Source organism: Nematolebias whitei, chromosome 1 (genome assembly GCF_014905685.2).
Source record: "Nematolebias whitei isolate Nwh7 chromosome 1, NemWhi1, whole genome shotgun sequence".
Taxonomy (NCBI): Eukaryota; Metazoa; Chordata; class Actinopteri; order Cyprinodontiformes; family Rivulidae; genus Nematolebias; species Nematolebias whitei.
In genome coordinates this window covers 64006344-64027593 of record NC_056498.1, presented here as the reverse complement: position 1 = coordinate 64027593, position 21250 = coordinate 64006344, and the positions used below count along the sequence as shown (strand labels likewise).

The window sequence follows — 21250 nt, the reverse complement described above, 5'->3', positions numbered from 1 at the left end:
GAGCTTAAGGCCGCTATCGAAGCATCCTGGGCCTCCATAACACCTCAGCAGTGCCACAGGCTGATTGCCTGCACAGAGGTGCAGGAGGAAGCTTTTTCTGCAGCTCTGGGCTGCATAAATGTGCAGCAGGTGTTAAATAGTTTAAAATAATTTGTTTTAAATTTTATGCCGATCTTGCAGCTCATCCATCAATCAGCTACAGTAACTGTGTGTCATGTCCAATCTTATTTTGAAAAACCGCGATGAGCGAGTCCATGATAAACGAACCGTGAAGTAGCGAGGCACTACTGTATTGAAAAATACTGATCAGGGGATGAAAACAATATGATTTTCAAGACCCTACACATGCCCAAGTGTTCTGCTAAATCCAGCATCACAAAATGGAAAGGACACGTGTAAATCTACCAAGAGCGAATTGTCCTCACAAACTGAGTGAACGTGCAAGATTAAAAAATAAAATAAAATAAATTAAAAAATGAGAGAAACCCATAAAACACCTTTATCCACTCTGAAGGAGTTACATGCGGATGGGAAATAATGTACAAAAACTGTTCATCATTTTAAGCTTTATGGGAGAATGGCAAAGATAAAGCCACTGTTGATGAAAATTCATATTAAACCTCAACAAGAGCCTCTAAACAATCTCGCCAAACTTTAGTTTAGTTAACTCTAGTTCACATTGCCAGCAGTAAGTCAGAACACTTCAGGGTAAGAGTTGGACTTCGCCAGAGCCATTTGTCATCGATTCAATTCATAAATATTTTGGACAGAATTTCTCTGCGCAGCCAGGGGGTGGAAAGGGTCTGTTTTGGTGATCTCAAGGTTTATTTAAGCTATTTGCATATGATGTGCCCCTTTTGCTGTCATCATACTGTGATCTGCAGCTCTCACTGAAGCTGTTAGCAATGAAGAATGAAGCAGCTAGGATGAAAAACAGCATCTTAAAATCTGAGGCTTTTGAAAGTTGGAAAAGACTGGACAGCCCTTTTAAGGTTGGAGGTGTCAGGAGGAAAGAATGGGCTGTGGAATGTGTGCCATTCTGTTGTGGTGAAGAGAAAGCTGAGCTAAAGTTGAACCTCTGTTTCATCAGCCTAAGTTTGTACCCTCACCTATGGTCACAAACTCTAAATTGTCCCTAGATGGGAGTGAGAGTATGAATCAGTGATGCGCAGTCAGGGGAGGCAGTGCCCCACCTGTGATCATGACAAGTAAAATACTAACAATGATAAAAGAAAATGCATTTGACTGTTCTATAAAACTGTTTTTAAAACTGTTTTCTAAATTATTTCAACACTTCAATGGTCAATATTACGGAATTTATGCATTGCCTGTTCAAACATGGAAGAACTGTGCTGGGTGAAGCAGTGTAGTGCTCTGGTTCACCTCTGGGGGTGATCTATCATACAATAAATGTAGTAGGTGGTTGACGCATGCCCATTGCTGTCTCTCTTTATTCTGTCAATATACATGTTTGATTACACATGCTACACATGTTGATGTTCTACAGTCTAATATATTGAATGAATGTGTGTGACATATTTCTTCTTTCTAATCAGTCATAATGCACACTGAAAATACACAGGGTGAGGCAGAAAGTACCATGCCGCACCGATAGGGGGCAGTGCTGCCCCATAGGGACAATGAAGCAGGTGCAGTCACTGTGTGTTCTTCTGTTATGCAGGGTGGTGGGGTGAAGCAAGCGGTACACTGTTTAAACTTGTTTAGACTTAATGAAAGATCATATCTCAAAACTAAAGGATTTTTCTAAACTCGATTTTCAGTCAGAACAGAAGGAATTAAGGAGAGGACGAAAACAGAAAAAAAAGTCTAAATTGAAATATAAGCTTCTATTTTGGGTTCATATATGTGAGAATCTGATTCCAGATGAGTCACAAACCTCACCGCACGTCACTGGTGTGAATGGTTGTTTGTCTCTATGTGTCCCTGTGATGGACTTGCGACCTATCCAGGGTGTACCCCGCCTCTCGCACAGTGACTGCTGGACATGAGCACCAGTGACCTTCGTGACCCAGAAAGGAAGAAGCGGGTAAAGATAATGGATGGATCAATTGCTTGTAACCGCAATCTCATTCTTTCAATCTCTTCCCAGAGTTAGCCTAATATGCAAGCAGTCGATAAGAGTTATTTTTCGCCAGGTGGCTGGGCACCTTAGAGATAAGGTGAGAAATTATGTTATTCAGATGTGACTTAAAGTACAGCCAGTTGAGGTGGTCAGGGCATCTGGTAAGGATGGACACTCTGTGCACCTCCTTAAGGAAGTGTTCTTTGCTTGTCCAACTGGGAAGAAGCTCCTGGGAAAGACCCAGGATTTGCTGGAAAGACTGTCTCTCTAGGCTGGTCATAAATGCTATAGAATTATCCTGGAAGAGCTGGAAAGTGGTTGTGGAAAGAGTAGTCTGGGCCTTCCTACTCAAGCTTCTGCTCCCATGATCCAACTCAGGAACAAGAAGAAATTAATGGATGGGTGTATTAATTAATATTTATATACCGGTGTATATATATATAATTAGTTGTACATTTTACACAATGATCCAACATTTTTAGTATTGTTTTATATAACAGGGGCATGACGGCGCAGTTGGTAGAGCTGTTGCCTCTCAGCAAGAAGATTGCTGGATCGAATCCCAACCGGGGACCTTTCTGGGTGGAGTTTGTATGTTCTGTGTGTGCATGTGTGGGTTTTCTCCAGGTACTCCGGTTTCATTCCACAGACCAAAAACATGCATGTTAGGCTGATTGGTAACTGTGAGTAAGAGAGTGAATGGTTGTTTGTCTCGTTTGTCTCTATGTGTCCCTGTGATGGATTTGCAACCTGTCCTGGATGGATGGATGGATGGATGGATGTTTTATATACTATGGAAATAACCTCTTTTCTCTCTACTGCACCCTTACAAATGCTCAGTGTAAATCTCACAACCTATTTTAGTCCCAAATAAAAGAAATATAGCTGCCTGAGATGCCTGTCTAAGCAGACTCGACAAGTCTGCGCCCCAGCAGTGAGTTATGGTTCATTATAAACATGATTGGCTGCTGTGATGAGATGCAGTTGTTTTATCAGTGTTCGCTACATGCCGACATCTGAGGGGGGCAATCAAACTAAAATGTGTGAGCCTCAACATTTTACTTTGTTGAGCCTTTTCCTCCCAAGATGCTACTTTGACAGCAGCAGCACCAATTTGAAGTCTGCATAAGTTAAGTTGCCAGGCAACAATGCAGTGTAATGTGTTTGTGAGCTCGTGTTTCTTTAGCCTAGCGCATTTCTTATTTTGGCGTCACCTCATAACAAAAGAGCTACAGCTGGTAGTTTAAGGGCAGAAGCTACTTCTGGACTTTTAATCATTACAAATAAAAGTATAAAGCAAAGGTTATGCTGCATATGCTTGAAACCTGCTGTACACAGTGAATCCTTTTGCACTCATGACACTGAGTCACACTTGGGTACCTCTAGTGATTATATCTCTAAGCTCCAGATGAGAGAGGAGCCCATCTCCTTTTATTCTGCTACAGCGGGTTCTCTCTGTAGGCACAGAGTTCCCTCTGAAGATTTCAGCCTACAGCACAGCGAGAAGAACAGCTGTCAGAATCTCAGGCAGAAGCATATTTTTGTTTCTTTCTGATTCTTGCATAAAATAAAAGCCTATTTCATGAAGGGATATATATCACCCATCACCTTTCATGCCAGAATTTTAGATAAAGATCACCTTACTTTGAGAAATAAGAGGATTGTGGGTATTTTGGTTAGACCTTGAAAATATTGACTCTGCTACAACCAAACCAAACTTTACCAAATTTAAAATTTGTACCTACTGGCCAAATGTATTAAAGTGTTGCGGACATCTCATATTAGACTGATTGCTTAAGGTTACTTAAAAAGCTATTCCATTGGAAAATATTTATTCAAAGAGTGTTAATTTCAACAGTTAATGTTTAAGTTTAAAGCACAAATGTTGTACAATATGTGCCTTTAAAATACGAGATGGGGGCGATGCTCAGCAATTACCATACCAATTGTTAGCTCAATATATGTAAAATTAGCTAAGTTATACCCACTGTTGGGTTCTCTAAATTTAATTGGCTGTGAAAGTCATCTTAGAAGTAAAGCAGTTGTAGAAGTGCATCTGTTGATTACCATACTTTCTTAAAGTGCATGTGACATGCATATACTACAAGTGCAAAAAGTGCATGTAACATCTTAATATTTAAGAAATTTAACATTATATACTTGATTTTACAAATTTTGTCACATTACTGGCATATTTTCTTTTAAACTTGGTGTAGCCAAAGTGAAACAGGAAGTGACATCAAAGGGGAACTCTAAAAATGGGAACTCCTTGGTCCTTGTTCATTGAAACAATATTGTTCAAACTCTTCTTCTTCTTTTTATGATGATGACTCAAAATAATCCAAAGAAAGGTTGCATCCTTCTCTACTGTCTGTGTTGCCATGTTCTGTTTACATGCAGGTGTTCCCCTTTGACATCACTTCCTGTTACTGTGCATGTGAATATCTGAACAACCATTCATCTTAGCAGGGTAATTTTTTTTATTTATTTTTTTGCAATACATTATTAATGTTATCTTTCCAAAAATGCATTTATATTAATTATGAAAATTTGACATCACAGGCACATGAAAGTTTAATTAAAATCCATTCTGTGGTTCGAGAAATATTTTACTAACAAACCAACATAGTTGACAACAATAATTAATGTCAAAAGTTTTAAACACTGGTCTCGTGAACTGTTATGCTCATTGTATTAGTTGGGGATTTTGAGCTTAATGTCTGTCAAATTGGCTGAATTTTGTCAATTTTGTTTTTTGTTTGTTTAAGTTTGTCTGCCTGTAGCTGCCATCTTGAAAGGAATTGACTCCAAAAGGTAATTAGTCGTAGATGTTTATCCAATGATTACTTTCTGACAGTTCCATTGAAAACTGCCCGCTGGTTCAAATAATATTTTGCTGACGATACAAAAAAACAAACACACACAGACGGTCCTGTCGCCTTTAAGGTGACAGAGAGATGTATGGACAGTGTGTGTATTTTCCAACTCACAAAGCTGTTTTTATTCAATTGGTGATATGTAAACACATTAGTGTTTACTGCATGGGAATTTTGAAGCATCTCAGATGTTGTCATAAAGAGTCAAAACCATCAAATAACCGTTTCATGGAGAGAAACGGCACAATGCCACAGCGGGTACGCTCGGCTGTTCGTTGTTATTCAGAAGCAGTGAGGGAAATGACTGCCAGCAGACGTTCAGCTTAAGCCTTGAAACAACATACTGACATTCGTCTCTGTCAATGAAAAAACACACCATTTAAGCCTCGTTTAAACCTTCAACAAATATTCCCTCAGAAATCTGTCACAATATTGTGTTTGTCTCGGCCAACAGTTGGTCAGATAAAATAATTGGAAGTGGGTCCAATTTGAGTAGAGAACTTGTCAAATCTCGGATGCAATCTCAAATCCCCTGAATACCTCCACCTGAGTGAAGTGCTCCACCGTAGCGCTGAATATTGCCGGCTGTCAAAGAAACTGTCAGAGAAAAGTCAGAATTTCAGGTTAGGAGCTGACTCCTTAACTGAACCTCTCTCACTATTATTTACTTTTCACTTTTGTCTGCCTTCTCCTCTTTATACACTGAAGATGATTTTAAACAGAGTAAAAGAAGTAATCCAGAAACAAATCATGAATGCCTTCCTTATACCTGTTTAGGAATTTTTGTTTTTTTCCTTTTTTATGTGTTTCTTTCATGGAAAGAGGGAAATTCAAGAGTTGGAAATTTTAATAAGATTTGCATTGATACACTCAAACACAATTCTATTGTTTATCTAAGGAAATTATTTAAAGATTATAGCAGTGAGAAATTATAGACCATGACAACCCACTGCACGATTTACTGTTGTAGTAGAAACATGTTTATACAAGTATAAAGTATATTGTCTATATTCGTACAGTAGAAAGAATATATAATCCTAATCCCTTCCCATAACCCTAATATAAAACAGGTAATATGAACGTGCAATATACAACAGTACAATAACATTATACTTCCATCCACTCTTCTTTCTTTCCAGTTTCTGGTGCCTATCTCCAGCAGTCACTGGACCCTATGTTCACAATTTCGTGAACGACAAATAAAGAAACTTTGACTTTGACTTTTGACACTATGTAAGAGGCGGGAACACCCTTTAGGTCACAAGTCCATCACAGGGCCATGTAGAATCAAACAAGCACGCTCTCACAGACTTTGGAACAATTTTGGGGTAAACAATGAACTTAACAATAGATTTACAAAAAAAACAGCTCCTGACTGACTTGGCATGTACAGTGAGTTGACTTGTTGGACGTTGGTGAGGTACAGGTGACAAGTTCTTGTGACTTGAGGACGGACAAGGGGTATATTGGTAGAAGGATTTTGGAAAGGAGGCTACCAGGTTAAAGACAAAGAATAACTGTATAGATGCAGTTAGAGAGGACATGAAGTTGGAGTAAGGAGAGAGGATGCAGAGAACGGAGTGAGATGGAGAAAGAGGACTCATGGAGCAGCCCCTGAAAAGGGAAAAGCTGAAAGAAAAAGGAGTTGACTTGTTCACTTGTAGTTAGTTGGTCAAGTGCAGTGAGTTGACGTTGTTATAATAATAATAATAATAATAATAATAATAATAATGATTATGATGATAATAATGTGTTATTTGTTGTCATGGTTGTACGTTCCCATACAATGGCGAAATTGGCTCTCTGCATTTTCAATTCAAGTCAATTCAGTTTATTTATATAGCGCTAAGTCACAACAGAAGTCATCTCAGGGCACTGAACAGAAACATTCACATATATAAATAAGTTAACAGAAACATTCATATATAAAAAAATAATTGAACACGATTTATCTGAGGAGCAGACTGCTTTGAGTTTAACTCCATTGAAGAACTCTCATCTTGAGCAACAATGAAGGCGACAGTGGAAAGGAAAAACTCCCTCACGAGGAAGAAACCTTTAGCAGAACCAGGTTCAGGACAAGCAACCATCTGCTTCGACCGGTTGGGTTTGATAGGAACAGATACACAATGGCAGGTCAAGAATCACAAGATAGAAATAGCATCAATTGAAAACTATGCAATTTTAGCAAATTATTTAAGGAAATTAGGTCAATTTGTCCTCCAGTAGTCTAAGCTTCAGCAGCATAACAATCCAACCCTAATTATAGGATTTATCAAAAAGGAAAGTCTTAAGCCCAGTCTTTAAACTGGACAATGTGTCCGTCTTATGGACAGCAACTGGAAGTTGGTTCCACAAGAGAGGTGCCAGATAACTGGAAGGTCTTTCTCCCATTCTGCTTTTGGAAACACTAGAACCACGAGTAAGCCTGCAGTCTGAGAGCAAAGTGCTCTGTTAGGAAAATATAGAACAATAAGCTCTCAAATATAAGACGAAGCTAGGTTGTTGAGAGCTTTGTAGGTTAGAAGTAAGATTTTGAATTCAATTCTGGACTTGACAGAGAGTCAATGGAGAGATGCTAAAACTGGAGAGATATGATCTCTCCTACTAACTCCAGTTAAGACTCTGGCAGCAGCATTTTGGATCAACTGAAGACATTTTAAGGAAGTATTTGGACACTCAGATAATAAACCATTGCAATAGTCCAGTCTAGATGTGACAAATGCATGAACCAGTTTTTCTGCAGCATTTTTAGATAAGATGTTTCTAATTTTAGCAATATTACGAAGGTGGAAGAAGGTGGTTCTAGTAACGTTTTTAATGTGGGAGATAAAAGACATGTCCTAATAAAAAATAACACCACGATTTTTAACATTAGAGCTGGAGGACAGATTAATGCCATCCAAGGAGGGCGAAAAAAGGAAAAATTAATTCCTAAGATGTTCAGGTCCAAAAACTAAAACCTCAGTCTTGTCTGTGTTCAAAAGTAGAAATTTTAGGGTCATCCAGGTTTTTATGTCTTTAAGACATGCTTGTAGTCTAAATAGCTGATTGGATTCATTGGGTTTCATGGACAAATATAACTGTGTATCATCAGCATAACAATGAAAATGTATCTCATGCTGTTTAATAACAGTACCTAATGGAAGCATATACAAGGTGAGGAGTACTGATCCAAGCACTGAACCTTGAGGAACTCCATGTCTAACTTTGGTGTATGATGAAGATTCATTGTTTACATGTACAAATTGGAATCTATCAGATAAATATGTTTAAAACCAATTTAGAGGTGTTCCTGTAATTCCAATTTCATATTCAAGTCTCTGTAATAGAATAGTATGATCAACTGTATCAAATGCAGCACTGAGGTCTAACAGGACCAGTGTAGACACCTGTCCACTGTCAGAGGCCATGAGAATATCATTAGTAACTTTCACCAGGGCAGATTCAGTGCTGTGGTGAGCTCTAAACCCGACTGAAACTCTTCAAACAGATTATTTCTTTGCAGATGATCACATAACTGACCAGAATCTCTCTAGAATTTTTTAGATGAAAGTTAGATTAGATATAGGTCTATAGTTGGCTAGGGTTCCTGAGTCAAGGTTATGTTTCTTAAGTAATGTTTGAATTACAGCAATCTTAAAGCTCTGTGGTATGTAACCACTTATTAGAGACAAATTAAGCAGATCCAAGAAGTGATTATTAATTAAGGGAAATACATCTTTAAATAGTCTAGTTGAGATGAGATCTAGCAGACTTGTGGATGGTTTGGATGATGCTATTATTTTTGACAATTCAGAGAGCTCAACAGGACAAAAACAGTCCAAACATAAATCAGGTTCTAGTGACATTTTAAAGTTGTCTCTGCTGACACAGAACCAGAGGTGATACTAGGAATGTTGGTTTGAATTTTTCCCTAATTGAAACAATTTTATTTATAATGAATCCAATGAAGTCATCACTGCTTGTAGTTGTAGGAATACATGAATCAACAGAGATAGGATTTTTCATTAGACTCGCTATGGTACTGAAAAGGAACCTGGGGTTACTTTTATTCTCATCAATTAAAGATGAATAATATAAAGTTTTAGCTTTACGGAGTGCTTTTTTGTACGTTAGCAGGCTATCTCTCCAGGAGAAGTAAGATTCCTCAACGTTAGTGGAGCGCCATTTTCTTTCTAGCTTTCTAGATACCTATTTTAAAGTATGTAACTCAGAATTGAACCAAGGAGCTAATCTCTTCTGATTGATTACTTTCTTTTTCAGCGGAGTAGCTTTATCGAGTGAAGTTTGCAAAGTAGTTGTAAAATTGTCAACTAGATGATCTAAGTCACTGCTCTCTGATGCATTTAACCCATTGGGATACACTCAGGTGGAGCAGTGGGCAGCTATTGAAGATGCCCGGGGAGCAAATGGGGATAGGTTGTCCTGCTCAGAAACACCACGAGATGTGCAGTGACTGGGGATCGAACCTGGGACTTTCAGGTCCTGAGTCGGCTGCCCTGCATCTACCCTATCTCAACCCTCATATGACTCAGTCTGGTGCAGTAAGATATTTTTCCAACAAACAAACACATTTTTGCTTGGTTTGGGGTTGTTTGTTTACTTTTAAGAAAGTAGTGACTCACACTGAAGGCTTGATATTTGCTGAAAGCCTATACATTTATTTTATTGATTGTCTGAGGTGTTTATGCCCATTGTGGGATAAACAGATAAATATTTTTCCAAACTACATTTTGGAGATCAAATTATTGATTAACTGAAGATTAAGTAGCACATTAATCAATAAAAAAAACAATTATTTGCAGACACTAATAAATATTTTTATCACACATTACGGAAAGGCAAAAGGTGGATGATAATGTTTTTGCCTGTATGTGACTGTGTGTTCATTTGTCTGTACCATTCTCAGGAACAAATGGGCAGATTTTAATAAAACTTTCAGAAAGTAATCACTGGAGGTACATCAACAACTGATGAACTTTTTCAGCTAATCCAGTCAAAACAGACACCTCAGCTAATCACCTTTAGCCATCACAAAAATGGCTTTAATTAAGGCAGTTTTAGAAAAACTGAAATAAAAGTTGATTTAGTAGTAGCTGAAAGTGATTCCCAACACATACTCTGAACACTAACAATTTTAATTTCATAAGACATATCAACATCTCGTAAGGCTGCGCAAGACCTCATTTTCAAGGTTTGACTAAAACGACAACTTTGTCACTCCTCATTACACAATTATGCTTCGTGATGAGTGTAAAACTGGCATGTAAGGCGACCGTCAAAATGCATTCCTTCAACAAATACTAGACCTTTCATTACGCTGATGGGTTCTCCATTTCATTTACTGACAAAACTACATTTTAAAGTCCTTAGCAGACATCTGAAGCAAACAACTTCTACAAACTATCCTACTAAATGCTCCTGCACCACACATACTTGTTTTCGAAAAATGCAGCTTCATTAAATTAAATGGAACGATTACTTTTTTATCTTCTGTGGATAAAATACTTGATAGTAATTGAATGTGAATATACTTATTATTATCATCATCGTTAGCCACCTGTATGGGTCTTTGGGGATGACAATGCCAATCAAAAACCAATTTCATCACCATGGAAACATGAGCCTTTGTCTCCATTGCAATCAGTTTTTGTTTTGTTTTTTGTTTTGCTTATTTATTTATTTATTTATTTTTGTATATGGACAGATGCTTGTTTACAGCCCAGTCAATTTTGAAGCCAAAACACAACCGTTTGCTGCAGCGTCTTAGAGTTAGCAGAGGGCTCGTCATAGTTGTGGTGCCAGGATCACTTCTGCTTCATACGGCTGCGTGATGAATGATAAACCACATCGTTCCCATAACCAAACATTATGTAATAAATGACACAACTGCCTCGGTGACCATCATTCATTTGACTGGGAAATGATGTACACCACTGAGTTGATGCAGCTGGCACGTTCAGACAAACTGTCAGCCAGAATTATGAAGAGCTGCAGACTCCAACAGGCGTCCACAGACCTTGGTATAAAGTTATTTCCTTTGGGCTCCAAGCAGCTCTTTGCATAATTTTGTTTTACCACAACACAAATCCAGAGTTGGATGGACAGAAGACAAGGACAAAAGAAAAACAAATGCAAAGCTAGGAGTAGAAACTAAGTTTGAGGAAGCCACAGATCAGATCAAATGAAGATAAATACCGTAAGCTGCAAATAATCAACCAAACATTTGCTTTTAAGTGACCACTGGTGAAGCTAAAGTCTCCATTCCATGTCTTCTGTCTCTGTCAAAGAGGTGGCCACAAAGCCCCTCTACAATTATTTTTTCTTTTAGATTCATATCATTCTTTTTTTCTCGTTCTGTCACACTCAAAAGGAAGCATTTCATCATCTCAGTGTGAAACTGGTGACCTAGCATGACAAGTCACCTTTGGCACCGCCATCTTCTCCGAGCCTTCATCACCGGGAGAGACTGACAGCAGATTTTAAGCCTCGGTACTTGGAGATTCACGTTCTGGGAAAACTGCTTCTCATGTTTTCACCCACATTCTTCTGAGCTGTGGTGAACTCATTAATAAAGATGCTCCTTTTTGTTTCTTTCACTGTTACTAATGGCTGGGCTTTTTCCCAAACATGTCATCTCAGGTTACGGCACAGAGTTCAGTTCAGAGTCTGGGTTTTGCATAAACTCTTTGCATATTTGACTTATTTCTGTGTGGCCAGGAGATAAGGGCAAAAAAGGCCGTACTTGGTGCATAAACACAATGAACAAGGCTCGATGTTGAACTCAGCTCACATAAGCAAATGTAGTATTTTACAGTTGTGTGGACTCACGTTTATAAAAAGAAAAATAAAGTTTAACATCATATGTATACAGATCTACCCTGCCTAATAATCAGACTAAAAAAGGCCAGAATGTTTGACAGAATTTAGGGTTTATGTTTTATTTTTTATTTGATAAAAGATTTTTTATATGGTCTCCTTGTTGCACTTCTGTGTTTGCATGTCTGTTTGTTCCCAAATAAATCCCAATAAACGCAGGACACGTTTTAAATAATGTACACAAATTAATCATGGAATGACTGTCTACAGCTGATTTCCTTTTAGAGTCAACACAATTCAAGATGGCTGCCAGAGCTAAGTGATAGTAAAAAACACAGAAATGTCTATTACTCAGTCAGTTTAACAGATTGTAGCCTAAAATTTTGTGTGGTCAGAGCTGAGACTAATCCCCAGCATCTACTCTAAATAACAGCTTCCACAAGTTGTTCTTTTAAATATGTGTTAATAATTATCTGGAGTCAGCTCTGTTTGTCTGTTAGCAAAATATCTCATGAACCACAGGACGGATTTTATTGAAACTTCCAGGAGATATCTTCTAGGCCACGGGTGTCCAAAGTGTGTCCTGAGGGCCATTTGTGGCCCTTGGAGTGATTTTGTGCGGCCCACAACTGCAGTTTAAAAAGGGTATCATTTTTGTCCAGCAGGCTTAAGAGGTCGATGCAGAATTTCTGCAAATTATTTGGTAATCCTTTTTAATGTTTAGGCTTAACAGCAAAACGAATGAAAAACAATTTTCTCAAAATGAGTAATATTAAGCAAAATACAAACATTTGGCTGTAATCTTTTTATTTTCACTTCCTGGTACAAAGCACCAAAAACCTTTACTGATTTATACAAGAAAGGTACGACGGAGCTTTAGGGTCACGTTAAGAAAAAAATAATAATAATTAAAGCCATAAAATTACGAGAATAAAGTCGAATAAAGTCCTAATATTATGAGAATAATGTTGTACGAGACTTTTTTTTTAACAGCTCTCGTTTATTTTTATTTTTTTTCCCATGAGTCGGATCCACTACGCGACCTGTCAGTCAATCCAGTAGGCGTGTCAGCAAATGACCAATCCGAAGCTAAATGCTCTGTACCTGCAGAGGCCTGCGCTGCAGCCCATCAGAGCGTACCACCTTACTGTAAGCAGGTTCACAGTCCTGATACTGATAATAATCTGATGCTGATGTGTTAACAGATTAAGTATCTCCGTATTTGTAAAACCAATACCAAAGTATAACTTAACAAGATGCTCAACATTCTTCATTAAAATGCAATAAACCCTGCTTTATCATGTTGGAGTTCGCAAGGGCGCCAGAAGCATCCGTAATGTGGGGGGGACACGATGTGTGTAGGTGTGGGTGCATGTGCACGCGTGGTAAAAAAAAAGTATAGGCTACACTAGTGTACAAAAAAGCAACATTTCACCTAGATTTCCTTCAATTCTATACATTTTAAACATGTTTCTCACCAAGTTTGTGAAAATTCAGCTGGTTTAAAGACATTTTTACTTGAATACACTTTAACACAGAACGTCAGGTCGGCACTATTTGTGTTTATAGAGAAATAAAAAACGTCACCACTAGACATTTTTACTTGTGTTCAACACTACTCATCTAAATGATGTTTCTCATGAAGCTTGAGGACAATAAGGTGTGGGGGTTTAAAGACATTTCAACTTTAATGCACCTGAACACAGCGTCTCTTACACCTGCAGCATCTTACAGTGTCACACTTACTGCTAAGCTAACATGCTACAGACGTAGCAATCCACTTCTCTCCTCCTAACCATGAAAATATATTTATGATCAACCCCCCCAGTCAACAACTGCCCACACTAAGCTCGCTAAACTGGCGAGCGAGCAACACAGAGGTGTTTCCATCTCCTCCACCTGTGAGCGATCTCTGCCCGAGGCAGGAGGAGACGTAGAGGAGAAACGGTGAGTTGGAGGTAACCAGGAAAACCTGGAGTGGAGTTTTAGTGGCTTGAATATTCTCCTATTGATCAAGTGGAATGGATTTGTTCATGAAGAAAGAGAAACTGTGCCGCCTGAACTAATGTTTCATAGTAAATGTGGGGGGGACATGGCCCCTTCACATATAATGGTTGTGATGCCTATGGGAGTTTGGATAATATTATGACTCATTTAGCTTCAGATTGGTCGTTTGCTGACATGCCTACTGGATTGATTGACAGGTTGCGTCATGGATCCGACTCATGGGGAAAAAAGAAAAATAAACACGAGAGCTGCAAAAAGACTCGTATGACTTTATTTTCATAATATTAAGACATTATTCGACTTTATTCTCGTAATTTTATGGGTTTTATTTTTTCCTTAGCATAGGCAATGTAAAAAAAATTCTTAGCATGGCCCCTAAAGCTCCGTCGTAGAAAGGAGACTTTTAGATGAGTCATAAAACTGGGCTAAAAATTGCAGTTGATAAAATAATCAAGAGGGAAATTAAACATTTTTAAATGAATATAACATGGTATTATCTACATACGAGTTGATAAACTTCATCAAACCGTCTATGAATCTGTTGTGGTGACTGACAGCTGGACAGCTTTTCAGAACTTGGATCAACCTTTTGAGCCGTCCATGATCCAAAAGGCTGATCGACCCGCTTTTAAAAGGACACTTACTCAAATTACACATTTGTTGCTGAGAACAAATTAAAATGAACTTTCCAAACACAAGAAAACAACAAACAGATACCCAACAAATCAAATAAATCTAACCCTTTTTAATGAAAAATATAATCTTAGTATTTATGAGGCTTTTAATGTTTTAGATCTACAACAATTTAAAACTCTTTTTTCACCAAAATTAGTAAACTTTTGTCCTTTCTCCAAAATTTTGTTCACTTTAAGAGTTAAATTCACATTTTTGTGGCCCACGAGTCCTGTCATCTTGAAAGTTTTGGACCACATATGAAAAAGTTTGGACACCCCTGGGCCAAGCCAACAGAACTTATAAGCATTAATATGTCTATAACTCAGTCATTTATACAGATAATGTGCTAAAAATTGGCGTGGCACGAACTGAGATTTAATCTTAACGCATAAAGTGTTACCTGTATGACATCTTTGCTTAAAATTTTAACAATAAAGTTGGGAGTGAGCCATGTTTTCCTATTGGCAAAAAATAGCTCATGAACCACCACACAAGTCTCAATGAAACTTTTTAGAACATAATCAATGGGTTGACCTTTACAAGTAATGAACTTTTGGAGTCGATCAATTCAAGAGTGCTGCCACAAATAACCAACCTAAAAAAAAGCTATAACTCTGTCAATGTTACAGCTATTTAGTGAAAATTGAACGTGGTAGTAGCAACAAGTCATACACAACATATAATCCAAGCATGACCTTTTGTATTATTGTGTGAGGTTACGCATAAAGTTATTTTCAAGGTTTGACCAAAACACCTACAACTCCTCCATTTCCTTGTCTACTTCTGTCATACTCAACACATTGTCTGAACTCTATGTAATAAGATTTTGCACAGTGATTTACGAGGTTTAACCCAAAGAACTATAGCTCAGTTCCTTATCATCATAAGACGATTTGAGTTTAAAACCAGGCGTGAAAGGCATCAGGCGATTTGCATTTCATCGACAAATGCTAGGCCTTCAATTTTTAACAACATTTGACCAAAAGGAGCATGAAGGAAACGTCTCACTAACACAGTAATAAAGGAAAGAGGGCCAACAATAGAAGCAACAATCAATTTTAGTGACTCGTTTATCTTAGTAAAATATCAACCTTTAAATGCCACCACCTGTGTTACAACCAACAAGTCAGGCTTCTCCACGTCTTCAGTCTTTAAGGCTCTCAGCGCCTGGTCACATTATCCTGCAGGTTTCATATGAGCATTTCAAATTTCAAAAGGTTTAATCTGTGTTAAATAGTCATTTAGTGATGAATGGGTTGCTTCATTTTCTGCGCAACTGCATGCCAGAACTGAATATTAAAGCTTTTTTTTTAATAATCAGTTGTGTTGCATCACTGAAACAGGAAGCACTTGAGCCAAAGATGAGCCAATTCCCAAAAGGCAAGTCAAAAATTGAAACAGTCTCTTCAGTATGTTATGTTAGTGGATAATTGGTGCTTTTAAGATGATTAGTGAAGGAAATGGACAAGTGGGAAATTTATTGGGTGAAAACCTGTTATCATGAGTTTGTTATTCAGTGTTAGAGCTTTGGTGTGTTCCAAAAAAAAAAAAAACAGGTCGCATAAACTTAAAGAAACTGGTCCAGATGACACGGTTTAACCTTTTTTGTTGTTATCTACCTGGATGATTGAGTCTATAAACCATTTTCTGAACCACTTTGGCCTTGGTTGTCCTCCGGCTGTTTCTGTGAGAAGTAAGTTGGCCGTCGGGCCTAAACAGTTGTATATGATGATTGATTGTTTTGGATGGGTGTGTTTTGCACATAAAGGCCTGCTTTTGAAATTCCAACAAGATGGTTGGCTTGAAACACAGCAGTGAAGGCTGCCTATGACAGATCTGGTTGGCAGGCATTAGACTGACAAAGTCCTCTGGATGGAAGATGAAACGTTTCTCAATTAAAGAAACTGGTCCAGATGACATGATTTAACCTTTTTTGTTGTTGTCTACCTGGATGATTGAGCTTATAACCCTTTTTTTTGGTTTGTTAACTTTAATACATCCATTTATTTTCCACACCGAACAGTTCACCAGGAGTTTACAACCATTTTGATTCAAGCCCTCTGAACTGTGAGACATTTTTTGAGCATTCAGCAGCAACAAGAGATTAAAAGGACCGTCTGTACAAAAACTGGTCAACTATTTCTTCAAATTCTCTAAAAGAGTTTTTAGAAAGGCTTGACTGTTTTGTTGGCATTTTGGTTTGTCGATGGAGGTCAAGATGATTTCTGGAAAGCCATGAATGAAAACTTTTGTAGATTACTGCTTGAAAAGCATATCAAAGTCTCATCGTGAAGACAGAAACCTTCATGAAGACTATGCAGACTCTGTAGAGGTTTCACGCAGTTCTGCAGGAATACTTCATTTAAAAAAACATCAAACGAAACAGTCGTTTTACTTTTAGGAAACTACGCCAGTAGGAATAGATTAAAAAAATGAGTTTTTAAACAAAACTAAGTCTGGAATATAAAAAATCAAAACTTAACAAGATTATGGGATTTCCTGTTTGTAGCAGCTGCTGTATGCGTTGGGTTTACCGTGGAACATTCACTGACAGAGGGAGGAAAACGGATTTAGTCCAATATTTACTAAATCTGGGTGCAAAATCACTTATAAAGTAAAAACTTTAGATAAAAAGAAGATGGCTTCTACAAAATGATGCTCATCAAGTGGCAGTGATGTTCATTTGATTGTGCATTAGCCCAACTTTAGCTTTAGATTTGTTTCCTCACGATAAAGTAGTCGAGCATAAACTTTGACTGTGTTCGCTCCATTGTTTTTATCACTTCACGGCAGCAGACTTTCGAGTTCACTGCCACATAAGGATCAGTTACATTGCTCAGCCATTGACTGAAGCCATTTTTACTAAGGTCAAATCCATTGTCTGGGACAACGGCTCAGTGACCGTTTAGCCGCAGAGGCTCTTGCCACAAATCACGTAGCAAAAATGCCCTTTCACAAACCCCATCGGTGCTCAAATGGATGCTGTGCGTGCTGTTCCCTTTCATCAAAGCCTTCACGCTCTCATCTCTTTTTTTCAATAAAAGAAACCACACGCTGAAACAATATACAAGGTAAAATCAACACTGCGTGAGCGATCACAAAGCGTTTCATTACTTCTCCATGACTGCCAGGCTGGCTTTTTTTTTTTTTCAAACAAACAAGTACCCCAAGATCCAAAGCATGCTTTTAAAAAAAGTATGTCAGTGACATTCTTTTTTCATGTTTGCGATGTTCATTTGGATCGATTTGAGCTGCCTGGGGATGTGTCTATCACCTGGGCTCGTGTGTTTTTACCTTCCATGACGTAGACCAGTGAGCCCACATCGCCTTCCTTTATGATGCAGCTGTCCTTTCCGTACTCCACAGGGTACATGCAGTCCACAATCTCTTGGATCTGTGACAACTCCAAGTTCTTCATGAAGTCGTTGTCTAAGATAGCTTCTTTGATCAAATCCTTGGACCTGGAGGCAAACAAAACGAGTTCAAGAATCGTGCAATGCATGCCTTATCAACAGCGTCATGTGAACAAGATTAAAACAAAAACCTTGTCTGGAATTAAGATATTCTGATGGACACTGACCTGTTCAGTATGTTGCTTTTTTAATAAAACAATTAAAATCTAATTAATTAAAAAATAATGAATTAATTAAAAAGAATTCACACCTGTCTAAAGCTTTTGACACTGGATCATAACATCTTGTGTCATAAACTCTCAGAAATTGGTTTCTCAGAACACACCATTGGTTGGTTCTCTAACTATCTTTCAGACCAGAGGCAATGTGTTCAACATAACGGTACTTCCTCCAGTTATTTAACAGTCAACAATGGTGTACCACAAGGCTCAGCCTTAGGACACACCCTCTTTACAATCTACATAGATAATGTAGATCAGAGCATTTCTATGCTGATGATACAGTTGTTTATTGTTTAGCTAAAACGATTGATAAGGCTTTCCAGATTTTGCGATCCACTTTTGACATCATCCAGTCAGATTTGTTCCGTCTCAAACTTGTCTTAAATGCCGACAAAAACAAAGAGATGTTTTTTTTTCAAACAGGAAGTCGGTCCCAGCAGTTATTCTTCTGATCTTATCCTCGAATGGTGTTCCTATTGAGTTTGTCGATTCCTACAAATATTTGGGTATCTTGCTTGATTCGCATCTCTCTTTTAAGCTCCACGTGGAAAACCTAGTAAGGAAACTGAAAGTGAAACTGGGTTTCTTTTTCAGACACAAATCCTGTTTAACTCTGATTGCTAGGAAACACCTTGTATCTGTGACTTTCCTTCCCTCCACTGACTTCGGTGACATTATTTACATGAACGCTCCTACAAGCACTATGCAGATGTTGGATGCTGTCTATCATGGTGCACTAAGATTCTTAACTGGCTGTGACTACCGTACCCACCATTGCACCCTGTATTCACTGGTTAACTGGTCATCATTAACTTCACACAGACTCTCTCACTGGTACATTTTCATCTTTAAATCACTTCTTGGTCTGCTGCCTTCATACATCTCCTCCTACATGTCTCTGCATGAGTGCAGCTACAGCGTGCGCTCTCAGGACATTATTACCTGCAGTGTTCCCTCAGTGAGAACTGAACTAGGCAAAAAAGCCTTCTCCTACTCCGCTCTTGTTTCCTGGAATATCTTACAAAAAGATCTGAAGCTCTCGACCTTGACTTCTCTAAGTGGCTTCAAACATCTGTTAAGTTCATGTGAAAAACCAATGCAGACATGTTCCTGTTTTTAGTATTCTACATCTCATTACAACCTAATTGTTTTTTGTTGTTGTTGTTCCATATTTTAATGCCATTTGCTTTCACTTGTTCTTCTCAATTTGTATGCTTCCTTTTGATTGTCTACTGCTGTCTTTGTTGTCCACTGTTGTCACCACTCTGTTGGAATCAGGTCTCTCTTGTAAATGAGTCCCCGAGGATGTATAAATAAAGGTTGAATAAATAAATGAAAAAAATCAAACTCAAACAGCACTGAAGCCTTTAGAAAGATATCCCCTAACACCAAGACATCAGGGTAAACTGTTGTTTTTATTGTAGCAACAAGTGGATAAAAGGCCTAAAGGAGGCAGACTGTGGTCTTTCAGGGAGCACTTCTAAAAGCCAAATTGGCCTTCAAACTGCGCAGTCATCAGGGCATTCCCTGAGTAGCTTTCACCAAATCAATATGCAAGAGAAGAAGAAAAATAACTTTAAAGCCAACATGCAGTTCTACATGAGAGCACTGTCAGGAGTACCAAAATAAAAGCAGGGTGAACGCACGTCAAGAAGACATCATCAAAGAGCAGAATTATCCTTGAAATCAGAGAGCGCTCATCAGATGCAGCAGGATGTTTGCACGTAAAGAAAATCCACGGTAAGTAGGTGAAAGCAGGCCAGGTGCGGTGAAATGTGAAACCTCAAAGGAAGCGTTATTCTGATCCGCTCACATAGAAGTGAGAAGAGATGATGGGTGATGGGGGTGAGATGGGATCACTCATTCATAATTTGTATGTCTTCACCAGCGTCTGAACTGCTCAGCTGAGCGGCGGCTGCTTTTGCACAAAGTGTAGATGACATGAATGAAGTTAATAACATGTGTCAGTGTCAATCCAGAGGGGAGGCCACGCCCACAAGAATATGAAGCTTTAACTACCCACAGCTCAGAGAAAAGGGTGGAAATCCACTTCCTGTTTGCCCTTTTTTCACTGCCCTGTTGACTCCGATCATATGGATAGCTTCAAGCTGAAAGGGCAAACAGGCTGGAGGACATTTATGAAGCTGTGCTCTCCCAATGCCTGCCGGCAGCAGAATACACAGAGCGACAATATCAGCAGTGTCCAGTTTTATTAGAACTTCTGGATGGAGCTCAGACTCTGTGTTTATGCCCTTTTTAGGTCATCTGGATGGTTTCTTTCTTTTTTTTGTTGAGCTATTTTGTCCTTCATCCAAAGGACTACATCAGTCCGAGGAGCCACAAACCAACTCAGTCCCACAAGCAGTACACTCACATAGTGAACCAACCAGTTTGCTGGTGATAAGATGGTTTCTTGGGCCCGCCCGCTCCCCCGTCGACTCTTCCGAGGCTTTCAATGAAGGATGAAATGTCTCAACAACAACAAAAGAAACCATCCAGATGACCTGACTGAACATTGTTGGATTTTTATTTTTTTTACCTGGATTATTGAGCATGAACTTTGATGTTTTGAACCACTTTGGCTATGGCTGCCTCAGAGGAGTCAACGGGGGAGAGAGCGGGCTCCACAAACCATCTTATCACCAACAAACTTGTTGGTCCACTATGGGAGTGTGCTGCTTGCGAGACTGAGTTTGTTGTGGCTCCTCAGACTGACTAAGTCCTTTGGATGAAGGACGAAACATCTAAAAAAAAAAAAAGAAACCATCCAAATGAACTGATGTAACTTTTTAGATTTTTTACCTGAATTATTGAGCATGAACTTTGATGTTATGCAGGTCGATTAGTTAATCAGAAATGCACTGAAAAGAATAAGTAGCATTCTTTTGTAAAATAAATAAATAAATAAAATAAAACATCAATTATATTTGTCTAAATCCTGGGATGGACTTGCAACCTGTCCAGGGTGTACCCCCGCCCCTCGCACAGTGATTGCTTGACATGGGCACCAGCGACCCCCATGACCGAAAATGGAATAAACGGGTAAAGATAATGGATGGATGGATGGATGGATGGATGGATGGATGGATGGATGGCTGGTTGGATGGATGGTTGGATGGCTGGTTGGATGGATGGATGGATGGATGGTTGGAT

The 21250-nt window shown here is 38.6% G+C and overlaps 1 protein-coding gene across 3 annotated transcripts in view; it reads right to left on the bottom strand.

Moving 5' to 3' along the window:
- The window catches only part of LOC119413007 (cGMP-dependent protein kinase 1), a 130933-nt gene that overhangs the window by 102626 nt on the left and 7057 nt on the right, over positions 1 to 21250 (bottom strand). For all 3 annotated transcript variants that reach the window (XM_037680036.1, XM_037680028.1, XM_037680021.1), the window contains exon 2: positions 17758 to 17924. In XM_037680036.1, the coding sequence (XP_037535964.1) occupies positions 17758 to 17924 (167 nt within the window). The remainder of the gene's footprint in view (positions 1 to 17757; positions 17925 to 21250) is intronic.